At 43.0% G+C, this 21,211-nt stretch overlaps 1 protein-coding gene and 2 long non-coding RNA genes across 3 annotated transcripts in view; 2 read left to right on the top strand and 1 right to left on the bottom strand.

Annotated features, from left to right (window-relative positions):
- Positions 1–681: 681 nt before the first annotated feature.
- Positions 682–1,494, bottom strand: LOC119028254. Its single transcript, XR_005077636.1, has 2 exons — positions 1,405–1,494; positions 682–1,321 (listed from the first exon to the last, which is right to left on the bottom strand). It is a non-coding gene; the product is annotated as an uncharacterized LOC119028254 (long non-coding RNA).
- Positions 1,495–1,666: 172 nt separating this feature from the next.
- Positions 1,667–2,947, top strand: LOC119028255. The gene is made up of 2 exons (XR_005077637.1): positions 1,667–1,875; positions 2,656–2,947. It is a non-coding gene; the product is annotated as an uncharacterized LOC119028255 (long non-coding RNA).
- Positions 2,948–4,026: 1,079 nt separating this feature from the next.
- hmcn1 (hemicentin 1) overlaps positions 4,027–21,211 on the top strand; it is an 88,723-nt gene continuing 71,538 nt past the window's right edge. The window contains exons 1-2 of the mRNA XM_037114013.1: positions 4,027–4,089; positions 4,215–4,609. Of these exons, the coding sequence (XP_036969908.1) occupies positions 4,351–4,609 (259 nt within the window). The 5' untranslated portion in view covers positions 4,027–4,089; positions 4,215–4,350. The remainder of the gene's footprint in view (positions 4,090–4,214; positions 4,610–21,211) is intronic.

Here is a 21,211-nt window from a genome sequence, read left to right on the forward strand (position 1 = left end):
ATTATCAAATGATGTGAAATTAGTGTGTGATTGAGTCGGCTAACAACACCCTCAGTTATTTTCATTTCCCGCACGAACTTGTCAGGGAACAGGACGAGTCTCCGAGCTGTTATTTCAGCTTGGAAAAGATATGATTTATTTATGCTGAGACAAGTTGTGCAATCACTGCCCGCATGCTGGGTTTACCACGCTGCCTTTTCAAAAAGCTTCAGCCGCCCGATTTGTTTGACATGCAAAGCTCTCACCAGCGGATGCACTCCTCTTACATCATGTGAGTGCGTCTTGGTCGGAGAGGTTTGAATTCTTATTTGAATGTTCCTGTGAAACTTTCCACACACACCCTCTAGTAAAAAAAATCTGACTGTGGCAATGCCAACCTCTTCACTGAGCCATGTATTTGAAGAAGAAAAAAAAAAAGACTACAACTGTGATCTTCATTAGTTCTCTGTTTTATTTTTAATTGTTAACTACTTAAAAAGATTCTTTAATACTTTCCAACATTGTCCTTACGTTCCAATCCACTGAAAATGGCCCTGATTGGAGTTTTATTAAGCACTGCAACAAGAGCAATATGAGTCATGACTGGTGTACTAGCTCCACCTAGTGCCAGAATATGTACATGTTTTGCGGCAGTGATCAAGAAGAGTGAGGGGTGAAGAAATGTCCGCAGGGAAAACCAGCTACTGGAATCTTTTTGGATTTATTGGATTTATATGATATTTTTGAAGGTATAGAAGCAAAAAAAAATCTAATAGCCATAACATAACATTGCCTCAAGTTAAATTTATAATCAATGTACAGATAATTCCAAACTTAGATGTATTCTGTGCTTTACTGATCAAGACATGATCTTCCCACTCATTCTCTCCCAAAACTTTTTCTTGTTTTGACATTCATTTACTCACAATTCATTCAGGGATTCAGCAACACATTGACGGGACATCACTGGTTAAATGTTGTTTTAAAAAGGTGCAATAGTTGAGAATTTTAGTTCAAAGCATTCAGAATATTATGTACAATTACCAACAGTACGTGAAAAAAGAGTTTTGACGTAAGGTCAAAGACGTCTACGTTTTCTGTTGCAGCGGTGTCTGCGTAAAGACGACGCCCACCGCGGCCACAGCCTTCATCCTGCTGTCGTACCACCAGACCACCGAGCTGCTTCATTCCTCAGGCTGTGAGACTCCTGAACCCCCAGCGGTCGAAAGCTCAATGCCTTAGATAATATGACACAACTTAGATTGTACATGCAGATGTGCAGGGACACAGTTTCCAGACCTCTCTTTGGCGTTTCATCATCATACACAGAAGAACCCTGCAACTTGAACACAGTTGAATATTAAACCATCATCAACAGGAACTTGAACATTGTCCTCAGCAGCATCTGAGTTTTGGCTTGGTTACGTTTAGGTGCTCTTGTTCCAGGGTGCCGGTGTAGACCTGCCTCACAGCGGACACAGGTGTTCCTAGTAACACTAATGGTCACCGCAGTCAGCTAGCATATGTAATGGAGGGAAGTTCTCATTAATCTTATTAATAACACCTGTGCTTCTCCTGCGATCGTAAGTCTGCTGTGGAGAACCTAACCCTCTCAGAAAGACTGAGGCTGATCAGATTTCGCTTGATAATTGGGTGTTTCGAGGAGGTGACCCAGTCAGGAGGCAGTGGGAGGCCTACACCCCACCAGCTAAATATGAGTCATCTCTCACGTTAAAGCAGAACAAGGGGTAACGATGAGATGGAGACCACATTACCGAAAAAGTCCACGGGAAATTCACATTTGAGTCTTTTAGTCCAACAGGTGTGACAGGAGGGATATTTTGGGCAACTGAGGGCTGAAATGATTAGAGAAGAGACTGCTGAGAATATTACAAAGTGAGTAGATGGTTTCATCATGAAAACACTGGCTTTCAAAGGTATTGTTGTCTGATACGTGTCTCGTGTAACTACACCTGCTCAATGGCCCAAACAGGGGAAGAGGTTAAGTAAAATTACCAGTGGAAAAAAGCAAAATTACTCCATAACAAGTAAAACTCTTGCATTCAAATATTCTATCAACAATGTTATTAACAACATGTACATGTAAGGCATCAAAGGTACTGTCTGTGTTATGGTATATTAACAGATTCTTACACTGACCCACCAATGTGTCAGGAAGATTTTTACAGTTGTGGTTGGTCATATAAGTAAAGATAAAATTCTATTTTTATTTATTTATTTATTTATTTATTTTACATTTAGCTGGTTTAGCCTAGTCGTTCCCAACAAAAGGATTAAAGGTTCTTAAAGGTCATAACATAAATCATTTTTGGTGCTTTCTGTAATCTTTGGTTGTTGGTGTTTCATCTGAAATATCAGATAATCATATCTTTCAAACAGTTATCAAAATCAACCAAAAAATGTCTCTTCAGTTGAACTGCTCGCAGCCAATGAAAAGCACCCCAGGCACTGCTGTATTGCACTGAGGTATAAATAGATTTTAACTTTTCATACAGCCTGCAGCCTTTCCCGTGCTACCGTGGGTAATCTCGGCAAGCGGCACACACACAGTTCTGGATGAAGCCCCTCTTTATTCAGCTAAACCACTCAGTAACAACCAACACACGGTAATGCACTTTGAAGGGATCGATCGCGGCTTGTGTGTCTCGTCCACAGCTGCCTCCAGCTGCTCTCCCGTGCATCTCACATCTGAGGTCCAGCACACTACTGGATTTAAATGGAGACCAGTGATTAGCAAACAGGTGCCAGTTTTGCCAGTCACTCACCTGGCACTGCTCTCCTGAGCCCCCGCTCCACCTCTCTCTCTCTCTCTCTCTCTCTCTCTCTCTCCCACAGCTGCAGCTCGACCACCTCACCTCCACATAGCTGTGATTTAAACTTAATGATCAGTGTTAGTGCGTTGGTCCCATGTCATTTTTAATCATGTATAAAAACAAAAAGAAACGTTCATTTTGTTCATGATGTTTTGCTGTTGGAGTTGTGTCCTTTTTGCCACATTTTTTTTAATTCAACTTACAAAATGTACATAACAAGACATTTTACAACAGCGATGTACGTTTATCCTTACTAAATTTCATAAAGGTGCAGTCGGAGAAATCCTTTATCAGAAAAGAGAGATCTACACTCACTGATTTTGTTTTTATGCCTAAACAAACTAAATAAACTCTTGTCCTTTTCATGACTGAATAAACTAAATAAACAATGGAGCGTTCTCGCAGCACACAAATCCCCTGTGACGTGGCGTGACGGCAGCCTTTGATGGTGTTTTTGCAGGCAGGTAGGTGACCTCTGCTCCCTCTCAGAACACAGTAATTATAGAGCTGTGACAACCTTACTCCAAGCCTCTCCATCACCAATACATCCAAACTGAACGTAAATAAAGCTGAGGTTGTGATGGTTTACGTGGATTTTACGTGGATAGTTACATTAATTACTTAACACACTCTTTTCATTTCTTCTCTCAAACTACATACTGCTCTCCTTTGAGTACAGCAGACCATGCATTCAGTGCATTTTCAGTGTATTTCTGCTGCATGCAGTTGATTGTGGGGTCAGACTACAACCACTAGATGACAATAAAGAGCTCAAAATCATTTAAGAGCTGCATACTGATTGTCTTGGTCTCATAGCAGCTTGTCTTACAGAGAAATTCAGCATTTCGAATGTTGTGTCCTTCTAATGGATCACAATATTTCGACATTAACCTACCATCTAATAATTACAACCTAATCAACTCATATTCCTGTTTCTTAAATTAAAAAAAAACCAAACTAATCAATGACAGTTATGCATATAAATCAATCATTCCATCATGAGTGACAGCAGATAGCAGACATTTGATCGTGAAGCAAGAAAAGATGACAGGGCAGCAGCAGCTCTTAGTCGAGCGTAAATTACGCACACGGTCCCCCAAAACCTGTCGTCCAATCAGAGCGCGGCTCTTGTGCATGGGGCAGTGTGCGCCTCGGAGGCTGTCTGGCCAGCTGAGAGGTGGTCTTTGTATGACAGAGCTGAACAAGGGCTCCTGACTCTGCAGACAACAGGCGCTGCTGCAGCTGCTGGGACCGCAGAGGTTCAGTTCACAGAGAGGTGAGAGGCTGCGACTCGAACCGCACCACAAACCAAAGACGCGCACGGGGACGAGCGACTTTCTTTTTATTATTCTGGTGCCTTCTTTAAGGTCTTCAAAATCAACTTTTTTTTTTTTTTCTTAGGGAGCCCGATGTCTCTACCTTCATATCGAGGCTCACCCTGAAGTTCCGACTGGCGTGAAAAAAAAGAAAAAGAAAAAAAAAAAAAACACAAACAAAAAACTCCAGAACTTTGCCTGAGGAGCATCTCGGCTCTGAAATGAGCAGCACGTTGGTGTTGCTGTCCCTTGCGCTGTCGGTGGCGTTTTCCGCCGGGCAACAAGACTCAGGGCCCGGGGCCACGAAGGAGGACATCCCGGAGGGCGCATCCACCCTGGCGTTCGTCTTCGATGTGACCGGCTCCATGTACGACGACCTGGTCCAGGTCATCGAGGGCGCGTCCAAGATCCTGGAAACATCCCTGAGCAGACCGAAGAGACCGCTGTATAACTTTGCTTTGGTGCCCTTCCACGATCCAGGTAATATCGGCAGAATGTGTGGAGTGAGACCGAGCACTTTTTCTGATACTTATGTCTCTTTGTTGTTGTTGTTGTTGTTGTTGTTGTTGTTGCAACGTTTACTTCTGCACACTTTGCGCATTATTTGGAGTTTTCTCCCCGCAGTGACAACAAAAGCACGCAGAAAAGTGAGAAATGTGGAGGTTTGCTCACAGTCCGCCCTCTGAATGCCTAATGCTCCTCACACCTCCAGAGGAGGGACTCTGGGGGATCCTGTCTCCGCACACAGATGTTCTGCACTGGCGGTCACTATCATTAGCATTCCGCCAGGGTTAGTGTGTGTGGCTTTAGGTTTGCAGTGCAGCTTGATGATTATCATCACCCCATGTTGCTCTCTCATTCTCCACAGCTAATGCCTGGACAATATATCACTGGGCTAGCTAACAGTATTCCGGGCTTGTAGGTCAGAGGTGCAGAAACACAGTCATGTTTAAAAAAAAAAAAAAGTCAGAGTTAAATAACATACACTGGGGTAAGATCTGAGTCTTCCTGGTCAGTGGGACGTGGGTTTGGCAGTGCAGTCCTTAAAGTAAACAAAATTATTTTCCATGCAATATCCACCTCAGCCGTCACAACCTCAGCTTTATTTAAGTTCACTTTGAAAGTTGTGGTGATGGAGAGGCTTGGAGTAAGGCTGTTAAAGCTCCATAATTACTGTTTTCTGAGAGGGAGCAGAGGTCACCTACCTGCCTGCAAAAACACCATCAAAGGCTGCCGTCACGCCACGTCACGGGGGGTTTGTGTGCTGATTTGTTAGATGTCCACCTGCGAGAACGCTCCATCGACAGAAAGAGGACGTGCCCAAGAGACCTTGTAAAAGTCAACAGTGGCGGGCAGAAGTGAGAGACAAGTGGGAGAAGATCAGGGTGTTTGCTGCACTCAGTAGTGGCTTTTTTAAAGAAGCATTATGTAGTTTGGGAGAAGAAATAATGAGGTGATGATACAAACTCAGATAAGTCAGATAAACGGGCTGTTCTCAGAGGAAAATAAGGTTGTGCTTTAAGGTCAGTTTACTCAGTCATGAAAACAAAAAGAGTTTGTCCATCCAGGCGTTAAGAAATAAATCAAAGAAGATATTTTGTCCTCTTATTCAAATCTCTTCTTCAAAGTTACATAGTGCTTGTTTAAGCATTCTACGGTACAACTTATTACAGTAAATGTTGTCCAGGGCGTTTTGGTTGAACATGCACCCCCAAAAAAAGTCGACTTAACTAGGGATGAGAATTTCAAGCAAAAATGAACTAGTAGACAATCACTCAGTTATTTGAAGATCTGCTTTCTGTATGTGCTGTAGCATCTTAGAATAACGGTAATGATAATTTTTCCTTACTCAAATTGAGGGTCTCAGGACAGAGGATGTTGTTCCCTGCACCAAATGTAAAGCCGACTGAGGCAATGTGAGTGTGATTTTGGGCTAAGGAAATCAAATTGATTTCAATTATGAAAACGTGGCGTGAAATATCCACATATTTAACAACTATTGGAACATCTAAAAATCATGAACCATCCCCAGACTAGACTTTTTCACTGGTGGCACCAGTGTACCAGTTTTGCATGTGCTCTTGTTTAGATAAAGAAAAACATGCATTTGCACCTTTATTCATGTTTACAATCATTTAAATAATGGGTTAAAAATACATTTATATGTTTTATTAGGTGCACCTAAATAAAAAAAGTGCAACCACTGATAAAATTTAGTTCGGAGCCCTGTCATTTTTTACCGCAGTTTTGTAGTATTTGTTTACAAGGTTGCCAAAATCTGACCTAGGTTCTGCTCGCGCCTCGTCACTTTATGATAGATCCCTTTCAAAATGTACTCAGTTGAACTTGATTGCTCTTAGCGACTGCAGAACCGAACGGATCCAAGAGATCTGAGCGAGAAGGAACAAGATAAATCGACCGAGGTGATCTGTGGGGTGAAGAGTCAGATTCTTATTCCAGATGTTTTTCCTCCTCTGCTCAACTTCAGCATGTCACACATTCTTATGAAGCTCAATTCCTCAATCACAGATTCAGGCTGCAACTCTGTGTGCTTAGAATGATAATTATATCCAAGGAAGAACTGTGCTCAGTATACACACATGTAACAAATGATGAACTCATAGCTGTGAGCCTCGTGGGGGATGGAAATCTTAGATCATTAGCAGATGATGAAGGAGATGTGATGCACTGTATATTGGATGAAGCAGGAGTTATAGTGAGAGAGCTCTGTGATTACAATGTGCGTCTGACTTCAAGGATTGATTCATAGCAAATGTTACCCCTGCTTGAAAGTAATTACAGGATTCTCCTCAGTGTGATTCTCTTCTCTTTGTGCTTGTCCCTCACCACTGAGTGACGTTCGATTGCTTCTTTAAATGTTTACGAGGATGTCAGAATGTGTTCTCCAACCCCCCCCCAGGGGAATAGAGGAATGGTTAGCACAGCACACTGCAAGCAGGGGTAGCTGAACATTTCCCCAAATGTTGTTCTGCCCCTTTCTGTCCTTCTCTGACAATATCCCAGACCCTCTGAGAGGATCAGTTTTGTTTTTATAGGAACTTTTATTTAGGGCTCGTTTTTATTCTGACGCGGATCCATTTTCTCCGCTTTCCATCCGACCCAGCGCGATAACGCAGTCCCTCCTGTTTGATTTGGCTCCCTTTAAATCAGAGGCCGGAGCTTCCCCTCTATTTACACTGCAATCTGACACGGTAAACATTAGAGTGTGTGTTTGTGTATCTGTGTTTCCCTCGGTCTGTGTGTGTGTGTGTGTGTGTGTGTGTGTGTGTGTGTGTGTGTGTGTGTGTGTGTGTGTGTGAAGCGAGAGTGTCAGGAGGATGCCTGGATATTGGGGTCAGGCTTGTGTGGGAAGATCAGTCAGGAAGCCCCCCCCCTCCTTTCCTCCATCCTGCAGGGAGAGAAAGAAAGAAAGCAAGAGGATACTTCACAAGTCACTTTACTGAGGCACAGGGGTTGTGTATTTAACACTACAGTCTGAAAGCACTCCAGTGGTCGGGCCGAATCTTCGGCTCCCCCGTTGTGTTATTGTTTCATTTAAAAATGCCATTCACTTAATGAGAGCTCCGATGTAAAAACCACCTCGACTGTTGAAATAACATGAGCATCTCACTTCTTGAACGACAGTCCAGAGAACAACGAATAATCTGTCACTGAAGAATCCAGTCTGAGAAGTTAATGGTGTATTCCAAGCAGACTCTCTCTTTATTTGAGAGAAACACAAGTGTTTCACATCACGGTTAACCCGGAATTAAAGTCCAGTTGTGCGGTTTTACAATCAACCGCACATGAGGAATCTCTACGTGTGCGTGTCTACACGTGTCTCTAGTGCCCACTGAGATCCTTCACGACTCTGCTGACGTCCACACACACACATGCTCGTCCTTGTAAATAGTACCTCGCTGTGAGAGGATGTGTTTGTATGTATCTTGTACGTGTTTGTGTGAGTGTTTAATTAGCTGAAGCTGAGATGGGTCAGAGCTCCTTGCCTTGGGTCGGGGAGGTGGGGGGGGGGACCAACACTCTCACCACGGTCGCACACATTCAGTGCAGTCAGAAGATGTTAAGACAGCGCAACTTTTGGTTTGTTAGCCATGCACGCCAGTAAAATGGTTTTCGAATAATGTTTACGCTCTGACTCGGTGCAGCGCAGATTTTAAAGTCAAGTTACGTAAGCTTAACTTGGGTCATTATATTTGATGTTTTGGACGCTTTCCAGGGTGAAAAGTCATAATCTATTACATGTTTATGAGCAAGCTTCATTTTGACAAGTCCAGCTGGATGTCGCAAGTTGTTGTTTTTTTTTTTTTTGCCTGACTTGACAGCAGATCCCTCATTGGGGTGCATTCCCCTGCAAGCCGGAGGTCGCAATTTTTTGAGTCAAAGATTGCTGTTGATCCCAGATTAAGTGAATGAAAGTGAAAATGACAACTTGTCAGTTGTGATGTGACGATTCAGAAACAAACACAAAAAATTGATGAAGAGGTAAAAGTAACTGTTGAATAAGTGTGCTGTTACGTCATGTGTGTTCATGTTAGATCTTGCCCGAGTTTCTGACTTGGATGACCATACCAGTGCACTTTTCTGTGCCTGAGGTCTACACAGCATAAGTAGCACGTCATAGTTTGAAGCTTAAGGCCGCTGACCAAGTGGCCTCATTTGACAAGTCTGACAAGCATTCAGTTTGATGCCTACTGACTGTCAGCACTAGTAATTAAGGAGGTTTGTGGTCAAGTTGGCTTGTTTATCCTTTAGCAGGATCATGGAAAGACTACTCACCCAAATTTCACAACACTTGGTTGAAGGGTAAAGCATAGGCCAAGGAAGAACCAAGTTTGTTAACAACAATCCAGAAGATGGTAGAAAAGGTCAATAGTGAGAAGACGGTGACTCTTCACCATCACCATCATTAACCCTCTGCAGATGCTGACACATGTTGTTGCTCAAGCTTCATACTGATGGGAGACAGAGTTGGTTGCAATCAGCTCCACCAGATAATTGAGGGGAAAACAGTCGCACTTCATAATATTGATGATTAAGCTTGTGCTTGTAGATTTGCCTATCACAGCAGAGTGGACTACTGGCCTATGCGGAGGTCGGCGCTCTCCACCTACCCTTCTAGCTGTAGTAGTAATTGTTTCATTCCAAATCCAGTGGGCTGGAGAACCGAGCCAAACCAGGGAAACTTATCTAGGTCCAGATACTTTCTGACAGCACTGGATGTGTTTGAGTGGAGGTGCAAGCCAAACAGAGAGAGGCCGAGTTAGACTGTGACATCTGCCAGAATGCTCAACCAAAGAAGTTGAGGCTCAGATTCTGGCGCTCCAAAAGCGAAATCAATCACCGACGAGTTCTGCTTCTGTTTGATTGGTATCTAGTGTTTGTTTCAGCGATGTGCTCTGTAGATTGGTCACGCTGAGTTGATGGCTACCCTCTTCCTTGCCAGTTTACTTCAACTTTGGACCAAAGCCCTGGGTCGCTGAGTGATGGGAGGAGATGAAGGGATAGCTTCTGCCTCCTCTGCATGATCAAAGGCACTCATCTCCGAGCTCCTTTTGTTGGTGCGCGGCGTCCTGTTCCGCCGTCCCGTTCTCCCCTTTGTTTCCTTCTTTTCCAGAGCAGCAGTTTTATGTCTGAACCGCCCCGGCTGTGTGAGATTACAAGGAGCCTGCGTTTAGCTGGACACAGTCAATAATGATGCTATTAGGCAGGAATGCCAAAAGAGAGAGGTGGAGGGGTTTTTTGGGGGGAGAATTAGAGGAGGAGTGTGGCAGACTACAATGTGTGTCTGTGTGTTTCATGTTCTAATAGACCTGCCCTGGAATATTAAAATGGCCTTTAATTTTTTAGGACTGTACACGCACCTTCTGAAGTGCCCCGAGGTGCTCTCAGCTCTTAACAGCTTCAACTGCGTTTAGCTTTGCACAGAGGTCATCCCCCTTTCATCTTGGAAGGCAGCACATACCTGAGGACCGCGACAGGAATACTTTACCCGCGTCCACTCTGCTCCCTGTTTGCTAATGTATGTATGACAGCTTGAGCGAGCCACAGGCTAATGACTAAGAGATGTTGCTGTTGTTTAGAAAAGTCACAGGTGGTTGACCTTTGGATGCACCGCTTGACATCAGCGACCCGTTCAAGAAGCATTCTGTCAAACGTTTCTGCTCTCCTCCGTGTTGGGTCTGTTTCCCTCGAGGATTTGTTTTCCAACCTCTGTTGAATTCTGAGCCTCACCCTGAGGTCCTGAGGGGGCTCCTGCGACCTGGTCGTGACCTTCAGGGCTCTTTGACAACACTGTCTGGGCTCCCATCAATATCCTATTGACCTCTTGTGGCTTGTTTTTCTGTCTGAGCACGGAGACGTGAACATCGGAAGGACCAAATCCTGTCTCGCAGTATTGTGATCGAGACTGAAATGATTTTTTTTCATTGTTGATGAGGCTATTGAATTTTTTTTTTCAGTTAATTGATTTGTTTTGGCCAATAAACTGTGAGAGATGACTAAAGATGCAACTCAGTGACGCCGGAATATCCAAATATATTTAGTTTATTGTCATCAAGGAGTAAAGAAACTTGAAAACACTCACGCTGAAGAAGCTTGATTTAGAGTTTGACTCTCAATGCGCTAACAAATGAATACATTATCAAAGTAGTTCTGTTTATTTTAATTAATTGGGTCAGAATTGGGAATATGCAGTGATGGAAAGTAGCTAATTACAATTTTACTCAAGTACTGTGCTTAAAAAACGATTTTGAGGTACTTTTCTCAGGTATTTCCATTTTTGCCACCTTATTCATCCACTCCACTACATTTATTTGATAACTTTGGTTGTTAGTCACTGGATTGACTATTCAGTGTTGACAGACCATTATATGTGACGTGCAGCCAATCAGAAAGTGCTGTGGGTGGGACATTTGGTGAGACCACAGCTGGCTGCAGGCAGAATAAGGATGCTGCATCAAAGTCAAAGTATCACATCTTTTTGAATTAATTTGTTTTATTGGCAGCTGGACAAAAAACCTGTTGATACCATTTATCAGAAGAAATGCTGAATACTCGCCCTGATAATCGGCCAGGCTGATAATCGGTCCGACCCAACTTAGTTTTCTGGATCAAAATAGACATATTAGTGTTATTCAAAATGTGAGAAGTTTAACTCTCTTTTGCGTGTTTGTAGAACTTGCAGTGTGTTTGCAGCATGTCTACAATGCGTTTTTCCTGTTCTGGGGCAGACATGTTTACCTGACCTATCCCAGCACAAGTAGCCAGTCTCTCCATTTATCTTAGCTGAGCACCCGAAGCAAGTCAGGTGATTCTGATGACAGCTGCCACTGCTAGCTGTGTAGTGGCTGGAGTCACATGGCAGTCACAAATGTCTTACGAATAACACACTGGCTCATTTTTGTGGGCCCACGACAAAAGTTTGGGTCCCACGCCACTCTTTCAAGTGGAAACCAAGTGGATTGTTTCCAGCTGCTCATTGCCAGCTATACCAACTGCAGAACACATGTACATTATGTTGTATATTAGCATCTGCCAGTCAGCATTTTTAGTGCTTTATTACTCATAATGATAATAAACCAGCAACCTCAGCACTTTTACTGTTGCCCCTTCCACGAGGGCTTTCCCCAAATCAGTGATTTTTATAGTCAATTTAGACTCTACAGATCGAAGTCTAGACGCTCTTATTAGGAAACATTTTCCCCAAAGCACCTCTTAGCACAGATTCACAATTTCATTGTTTTACATCATACTTCTGAGGTCTGGAGAACTCATTTGGATCACATTAGATTTACGTCCATAAAAGATCTGGTTCCAAAGTTGAACACTCCCATGGCTTGGTATGGCATGACCTCATTTGCTTTACTGTGTAAGCTGTTTATGTGCACTTCAGTTGCAACACATGTTAAGTTTCAGCAGCTTGGCTGGTGTGGTCAGAGTGACATGTGTTCTCGAACCGTTAATATTGAAGTGACGTGCTTCCTCACCAAAACAGATAGAGGACACTGTTTTTGAGTTTTATAGAGACAAACTTTTGGCCTCTTTCATCTCTTTCTTTTGGTTTCACTGCCTGCACTTTTGGTTTCGCCCTCACCACTCTCATCGGCTTTGTTTCCAACGTTAACAGGCAGCTCTTTCCACAAAAATGCTTTGTTAACTCACTGCACGCTAACTCCCTTGCTCTAGATGGCAGACGAGCAAAGTTAGCAACTAGCTGGCACACTTAATGAAGCATTTAGCTTCTCAAACGACAGATATTTCCCTCAGCAGTCAGTCGAGACCAAAACAGCGGCAAAGCAGAATGAACATTGGACCCTTCAGGTGTTCCCCATGGGACCTTATTTCGGAAGACAAATTTGGGCATTATTCAGTGGGGGGAGACAGATAAACTTTTTATCACATTTGAATTGTGCCATGGGTTAGGTATAGTGGTAATGTACTGGTTAGGGTTAGTGGCAGCCAGTAAGGAAAAAGGTCTTTGTGTCTGGCCTAACGTACATATTTTTTCTGAAATGTTGGTCCATCGGAAGGGGCGTGAGTTGGCCTCTCTACTGTATGTCAGTTAGCTGAGGACACAGCTGATGTATCTGCTGCATATGGAAATAGGAAACTGTTTGCTAACATGCTCACCAGAAGAACTTTATAAGGTGATAATATGTCAGTGTTGGTGCCAAAAAAAAAAGCAATTGTTGCTGCGTCCATTAAGTTCTGTCTACAGCGTCAGATTAAATAGACAAAGCCGGTTATACCATCCTTGTAAAAGTTTAATGATCTTATTACGGCAGGTTTATAGCCATACGTGGCAGGACATTTTCAGTCACATTAAGAGTATTATATGTTTCATATAAATAGATCAGCTCATGAGTCGATCTAAAGGAGATTTTTAACAGCACTTCAACATTTCCAAGAGCTCTGTTCTGCGATGTTTGCTGTAATCATGATCAAGCAAGAACACATTATACCTGTGTGCAGGGTGTGGTTGCTTGATGCATTTTGCCTCTTCGCTACTCGCTTTTGCAGGTAAGTTCTTTTCCTTTGTTAGGTCTTCTCTTCTTCACATTTCTTCTCTTTCCACATGGATGTCGCCTCTTCAAGACAAACCTGATGCGCACTGCCGAAGTTTACTTAAGTTTATGTTCAATTGTCCATGTGTGTGCACCAGAATAGAGGGGGTGAAGGTGAAATTAGAGATGAAACAACAAGGCAGAAATTTGATTGACACGGAGGCCTGTTTGTTTTTTATGTGTCTGAAGCAGACAAGTGTTTAGGAAATCTGAATTACAGGCTGCAAGGCTGAAGGTCAGGCTGTCAGTGCCCCCTGCCCGGTCCCTCTGATAGGCATGTGTAGGGGGAAGTCATCTATCATGAAAACCACCTTAGACTAGTCTTTTCCAACATTTTCTAGGCCATAGCGCACTTTCTGTGTTCTAAAAACCCTTACTGTGCCACGTAAACATTACAGAACAACATGCACATGTTAACTCGCGTCCAGCATCATTCAGTGTGAAACCTGAGCTCGTACTGATGAACCTGTTGTTCCGTGTCAACCTGATGGCAAGTACATGCTGAGCTCGTGGTCACCTGTCTTGGAAACCTCAAAAGGCTAAAATAATCTTCTTCTCCATGTAAAAATGCATAATTTAAATTTTTGATTCACATCTTTAACAACACATTGGATCCGTTCTGAAGGCGCTCTCGTGCTCCGTGGAAATCACCTCCTCAGACATCTGTGTGTGGTCGGCAGCTCTGATCCGCTGCATCTGAGGTTTCTCTGTCTGCTTCAGCACGCACAATTAGAATTTCCTCAGTAAAACAAAGGAGGCACACTAAACAGAAAACACCACCCGGCCACTTTTGAGCACTCAGGGATTTCACCATCGCTCATAAAATACACGCGGTGCAATTTTGCGGTGATCTTTAATCACTTTTTTAATCAATTCTCTGGTGCCAAATTAACGCAATTAAAAGGCCACATTTAATTGTGAAATCCTTTTTTTGTTCCTGTTGGTGAATCATAGACACAGCTTCAGCCAAGTCTGGGGTTTTGGCTTTTATTTCTACAATGGATACCATATGTAGAGACGTAACAATGTTCTCAGTGTGTTGCTGCCAGTTTTTGCCCTTTCAGTGAGAGGCATTCAGAGCCAGCACTACCTGATGCCTCTCTAAGCCGCAGCTTTGTCTGTTTCATCCCCTGCTCCAGCCCTGCCTCTCATCCTTAATATGTCATCAAGGCAATACAATGAGCATCTGTCTAACACCTTCACTGGGATGCATCATGGGTAAGCGAGATGTTGCACAACCCAACCCGTTAGGGGATCGGGTCAGTTTTGTAAGCTGTCAGTGGGACTTATGACCACCATTTGTTTGTTTTTTAAGTTCTACATTTTTGAGAGGAGATAAGAAGTTGAGAAGATTTATCACAGGTTGACCCAGAAACTATCAATCAGTGCTGATGGAAACCGAAAAATGTTAAAGTCCAGGAGCAGAGAGAAATGAGTGTGTAAGAAGTGAGAAAGGTGCTGAGCAGAAAATTGATGACACAGTTCTGACAACAATGATTATAAATCAGAGCAGACCTCCTCCTGTCGGTCACATTCCTTCAGTTTTTACGCAGTATTGTTCATGGGTACAACATTTGCTTGAAGACAAGTTTGTGTCTAAAAATAATGGACATAGGCCGCCTAATTGTTGGCTGCAAATAAGTGATGATTGTGTTGGGTCAGTCTTGATACACCCAGCTTCTGGCAGATGGAAATTCCACACTGGTCAGAAAAGTCAGCAGTGCAGAGAGAGAGAGAGAGAGAGAGAGAGAGAGAGAGAGAGAGAGGTAGTCGAGAAACAGCTGCTTTCCAAAAGTGCTGTGGCTCAAAATTCAAAATCCTCAGCATGGTAACTTAAACCAAGTACAGTAATAGAAAGTTCTAATTAGTTGTGATCAGCTGTTTCCATACAGACCTTATAGTTAGTCTTAATGCCTGTGCAAGTTTACTTTGTTTTACCATCATCGTATCGACATTTGTAAACTTACATTGCCTCAGATACATACGTTACCTCAGCACTGTGCGTCCTGCAATCAGCTGTTTTCAAAAAAAGAAAGATAGCATCATATAGAGATGCACTGATGGTTATTTTCGTGGTAGATTTTGCTTTCCTATCTTTAATCTTAATTAAAAGCATACACATGCATATACTGACTATCAAATAAGTGTTGAAGTAACACGTTGTTAGCTGAATATAATGCCTATAAGCATTTAGGTGTATACTGGTATGTGCGGGACTTTTATTGTGAAAGGCAAACACGGAAGGAGTTTGTCTGTCTGTGCTGCCTATCGACCTATGAGCAGAATAAAAAGTTTCCGGCTCCGGTTCACACAACTGATCCTTAACCTCAATGCAAATGCATCATTCATAAGCATCGGCTACAATGTTTTAATTTACCAAAATAAAACAGATGCTTGTAGCGCTCAAAAACTCAACTCACTATTTCATAAAACTAAAATAAAATCCTGAAATAGTATTAAATGGTAAACTAACGTGCTGCAGATGGATTTATGTATTGTTTGCCCTGTACAGACCGTTTACAGATCACAGGGTTCAAGGGCACGACTGAGAACACGTAAAGTCAAAGGTCAGATTGCCAGACGGGGTCGCAGAAATCCATAACTCATCACTCCCTGTGGCGCTTTTCTTGGAATCCTGTTCAGGAGAACAAACATCTTGCCTCTACCCAAATATTTTATTTTTTGAGCCTTTTCGTGGTTCTATTGTTGGGACAGCATTGAGATTTGACAGGAAGTGGGATGAAAGAGAGGGGGCACGCAAAGGGCCACAGGTCAGACTGGAACCTTCGGGCCTCTGCAGCGAGGACGGAGCCTCAGAACCAGAGACGACTGCCCAACCACCTGAGCTGCTGGGGCTCTACAACCCCGAATGACTAATGTGCCTCAGAGGGCTTCACAATCTGTACAGCATGACATGCACTGTGCTTACAGACAGTTCTTTCGAATACATGCCCTGTTTTCTAATGAAGCACAAATTCTATATATGGAAAATAAATGCAACGACATGCACAAAGGTTTCTCAACACCTCTTTGCATGCAGATAGTACGTAGTATAAAAGAGCACAAAAGTACAAAGCCACACCAAATGGTCCACTGTCTTGTTTTGGAGTAATAAATTATTCACTTAGTTTTGACGCCTTCTTCCTTTCGTATTCGTCTGTGTTCTTCCCGTGCGGCTGGTGTTCAGACACACAGTCTAGGCGGTTGCCCAGCCACACACGCAGATTACATTCAACTCTCTCTTTTATGTTTTTCTTTGTAGAAAATCCTCAAGTCTACACGTCACATTCGGTCATATAGTCATGTAGAGTTTGTGGTGAGAATTAGACTAAAAGCTTTGACTGCCAACATGTGATAATGCTTATGTGGATCCCCCGGAAAAGACGTCTTCGCTGGGTCCACGAAGGCTCTTACCCAGACCAGATGTAAACTGAGCATCAAAAAAGAAATCTGTAACAAGTTGAAATCATCTTTCAATTGCTTAACTGTTCTGGCTGTTATTAATTTATGACTCTTGGATAATTTTTTATGACAACCGTGTTCGATAATGCGCACAGATGGCCTGAGTTGACAGATATTTAGCCCTTTTTTTTTTTTCAAACCTCCAGCACACGTTATTTCCTCGGATCATTTCAGTGAATTACTGCTGTCAAGAACATTGAAGGGATGACGCCGTTTAATACCGATCTATGGTCTGAAACTGCTCAGGTTCAGTAGATTGTAATTTTGGGATTAGTACAATGTGAGTTTGAACTTGGTTCAGGTGAAGCACACCTCATCAAGAAGGCACATATCAGGCCATTATGTAATATTTGGCATACAAAATGAACAGTGTCATAAGATGAGATGGGGGACTGTTGCAGCAGTTTAAGAGTCAGAAGCAGAAGGAAACGTGATTGAGTGACAGTGATAGATAAAGATGAAACAAGGAAAAGTCAGACTCTCATCCTCCTTTGGGCGATCTGGCTGGTACGGTCGGATTATCGAGAGATCCAATTGGCTGTAATCGTTTAAAAGTCTGCTGCTCTTCATTGAAATCTCGTGCTTTTCTTCTCCAGTGCTGATATTTCTGCTACAGGCAACACAACTGTTGAATGTAGAGAAATTTGCAGAAGCTACCATAAGCAATGTACTGACAGGGGCGTCAGATAACCCCTTCTGACTTACAGCTGAAGCCCTTATAATGTCCTCTCCAGACTACCAGAGTATTATTTTGTGACTCTTATGAATCCACACTAACCCTTTAAAACACAGTAACACGAGCAGACTAACTGACCGAGGCAGCGGTAAACCAGCAACTTCCATGTTTTGTCTACCGCTGTTATTGTTAAAAGAGTCTGGCGGCTTTGGAGAGAGCATTGAGGAATATCAGTTTAGCAATGGAAAGGGTTGTTTATCAGAAAGGTGAGGCGGTCAAAATATTGAGAAGATAGTGAACACAGCTCAAGTGATGCAGATTTATTTTAATTGTCTTACACGTTTTGCTGTTGAATCTGTCGACAGCAGAACATTGCTCAGCGTTGGCCACTGCTTAAAACTGGGCGTATGCTGATCGCCATCTACTGCAGGTGATAAACTGACTTTATAAGCACCTCATACACCTGAGTGGCTTGTACACACTTGAACATATACAGTACAGATGCAGGCAGGAGATACCTGTTTGCTGTGAGGTCGCCATTTTTCTTTGGTCGCATGAACCACACATACGGCACGGCACGCTCTTGATTAAGACTCGCATCCTCCTCTGTTTTTCGTCTCCGGCACGAGTTGTCATGTCAGATGGATGACTGGCGGGGGGGTTCAGATCTGCAGTCAGTCTCTTGTCACGTGCTCCTCATCAAGCCATGCATCTGGGAGGAATTACATCAGTCGTGTCTCACTATGTGTTTGTGTGTGAGTGGCTTTTGTGTGATCATTTGAACTCATGAGGGCCATTAATAGAGATCTGCGGTGTTGTGGCACATCGTCTTGAGACGGATCCGGTTTCGGTGAAGCGAGAGAATGCATAGACGCAGTGCTGCAGCGAGCAGAGCTTTTTTGCTGCCTGGTGGTCCTGCTCGCTCTCTCTCTCGCTGTTGGTCGTTCGGAGAAGTTTCCATCACAAGTTCAGTTTGTGGTGGTTTGAAATCGAGCCTGTTGTCAGCTCTGTAGCTCGGGGCGAAACCTCAACCATTAGATGGCAGCTGGTGAAGTCAAACAGGGTAAAAGATGCAGTTTGAAAGAGCCAGAGCAAGGAAGAAAAGAAGAGAGGCACTGTAATAAGGAGCAGAAAGAAAAATGGCGTGAAGAAATGAAGTAAAGAAATGACGAGAGAAAGGAAGAGGCAAGATTGAGCGCGGATTTTGCAGCCTGGTGACTGAAAAACTTCCAATCCAATCTGGAAGAAAGAGTAGAAGTGGACATTCTATTACAATCAGCTCACATCAACCCAAAATGCGATGTTTTTAAGACTGAAAAAATAACTCTAAATAGAGTTTATTATCCCGTGAGATTGCTCTTCAGTATGCTATTCCATTTTAAAAAGGCAACACATTATGATTTTTGGTATAAAGCAGGAATTAATCTTTCACAAGGCTGCAATTTCCTGTTTGGGAAAATCTTCCAGGGTGATTTCACCACCGGTGTCTGAGCAAAGCTGGCCAATTTGAGCAAATTTAATTAGGGATTTAGATCTCTGCCAGAAAGACAAGCAAGAAAGGAAGTCACATTTAAAAGAAAGTAAAGGGGGAAAAAGTTAAAAATAAATCAAGTTAGGAGTTTAAGAGCACTGGAAGAAGAGGAGAGTGAGCAATTAAGAAAGAAAGAAAGAAAGTTGGTGGTTCCCAAAGGACACACAGCATATGTGCGCTTTATTAAGAGTGATGGCTGCTCACACTGAGGTAATTACAGAGCACTGTGTCGTTGACCTTTGATCTGCAGCGTATTTGTTTGTGTTTGTATGTGCGCTTATACGTCAAGAGCATAAGTGGCCTTGCGTGCCTTACCTCACATAGACCGAACGTCTGCACACAATTTTGCTCCTTTGTGTGCAGTATGTATAGCGCGGGACACTTTCCTCACCGAGGCACACTAATTGCACCGTGTGCTGTTTCACATGTGTTTTCTCAGTGGGGCTGATTAAGTGAATTATGCCCCATAGCTGACGGTCAGGATGACAGCCACTCTCGTTCTGGCAAGGTTTTGCCCTGAGTCAGCAGAATGACAGAAAGCAGTGTGTGTGTGTGTTTACAGCCTCTGCTGCTGTTAAGTGTTGTAACAGCTACACGTTGTGTAACCTGTTGGATTTTGTTGGACAGGGAAACTTCTATGACAGGACCATAGTTTGAGTGAAGCACTTGCGCTTGTAACATACCGACACGCGTTGAAATCAGTTTGGCAGTTTTGGCAATAAAAATCTTGAACCGTGTATTGACCGGTGCCAGTGAAAGAGGGAAAAAGTTAAAGGAACAGTTTGCCAAAAACGAAAATTCTGTCATTATCTACTCAGCCCAATGCTGAGGAAAAGTGAGGTAAGGCTTTGCACTCCGCAAAATGGAGATTATTTTAGAATGTAAAAAACAGCCATAAAGGAACATTAAATGGCCCCATACAGCTATTTATGGCTTAAGCAAAGGATCAGGAGCCCATGAGATCTTAATATGGTGTGAAAAGATGTTATACAGCTTTTATGCTCCCAATTTTAACACTTTCAACTTAGCAGCTACAGCAAAGAATTTGGCTTTAAACAGGGTGTAAATAACACCTTTTAGAATCAATTTGGGATCACGGGGCTTCAGGAGTTTTGGATCGCCATTTTATGTGTTTTTCAGTTATTTATTCATGATTGAAGCCTCCATCTACTTCAGTTGCTTCGGAGAATACTGTGAAGCTGCAGAAATGTTTTGCGGACTACGAAACGTCATCAGACATCAGCAGATAATGACTGAATTTTCATTTTTGGGCAAACGTGTCCTTGAAGAGTTGAAGCCCTCTTTTGCCTGTGCAACTACTGGTAACGATGAGCAGGAGGTTCAGTTTAGGGGTTCCTGTTGGTCTATATTGCCACAGCATTGGTTTCCTTGAGCTTATGATTAGACCTCTATAAACAGAGTGATTATGAGTTGGGAAGAAGTCGGTCTTTGCCTTCAGGACTGATAAAATGGAAACAAAGGTTGCAGAAGGTAAATGGGTTTGCTGCCGCTGCTACATAAACTGCCATCAACAAACACAGAGCACATAAAGAGCATAACTTTCCCAAATTGCCACATCATATCATGGGCACAGCTTTGAAGAAATGTCAGAGGTTCACAGAACAATGTCTCCTTCAATTGTCTGTTAGGCACCGAAGCAGCTTGAGAAGCTGTCTTGTCTTATTTATTGCTGCCAAAATTCTGAATTTATTTGGTTGGAAGACGTTACCGGCTGTGACCTTTCAGTGCATTGGCCTTGGAATTCCTCGCTGCTGATGTTGTAAGGAAAGACAAACTCACTCCACAGTGAATGCATGAGAGACTCCCAGCAAATTACTTTAAGCCCTAATGTCAGTGGAGGTGAAACTAAGTTTGCCGCTGGACAGTTGCCCAGTTTGTTCCATCCCATTAGAGCTTTCTGTGAGTGTTTAAGCTCGCACGTGATTTGCAGATGTATGCCTTCACTGCCGGCGTCACGGGTGAATGCCGCGGGGAATATCGAGGTGGTGGCTGCAGCTATTTGTTTTGTATGTTTATTTCGAGTCCACCTGTGTCAACAACCATCAGCTCATCTCGTCATTTTGAGGTTTGTTTGATTTGGTCATTTTCTCTCCTTTGTTCTTCCTTCTTTGTCAGACTTTAGAGCATTCTTCCACTCTGATTTCATCCACTTGGCCATGTTCATGCCATTTATGTGTTTCTTTTCATCACAGAAAAAAGCATTACAGCTATTTCCTGTGTTGTGGCCAGAACGCCGTGTGAACATTTCTCCTACATGTGTAGCCGACTCTCAGTTAGTGCCGGTCCACGTGTCCTGGAAGATTTCAATG

The sequence above is a fragment of the Acanthopagrus latus genome, chromosome 11, assembly GCF_904848185.1.
Source record: "Acanthopagrus latus isolate v.2019 chromosome 11, fAcaLat1.1, whole genome shotgun sequence".
In the NCBI taxonomy this organism is placed as follows: Eukaryota; Metazoa; Chordata; class Actinopteri; order Spariformes; family Sparidae; genus Acanthopagrus; species Acanthopagrus latus.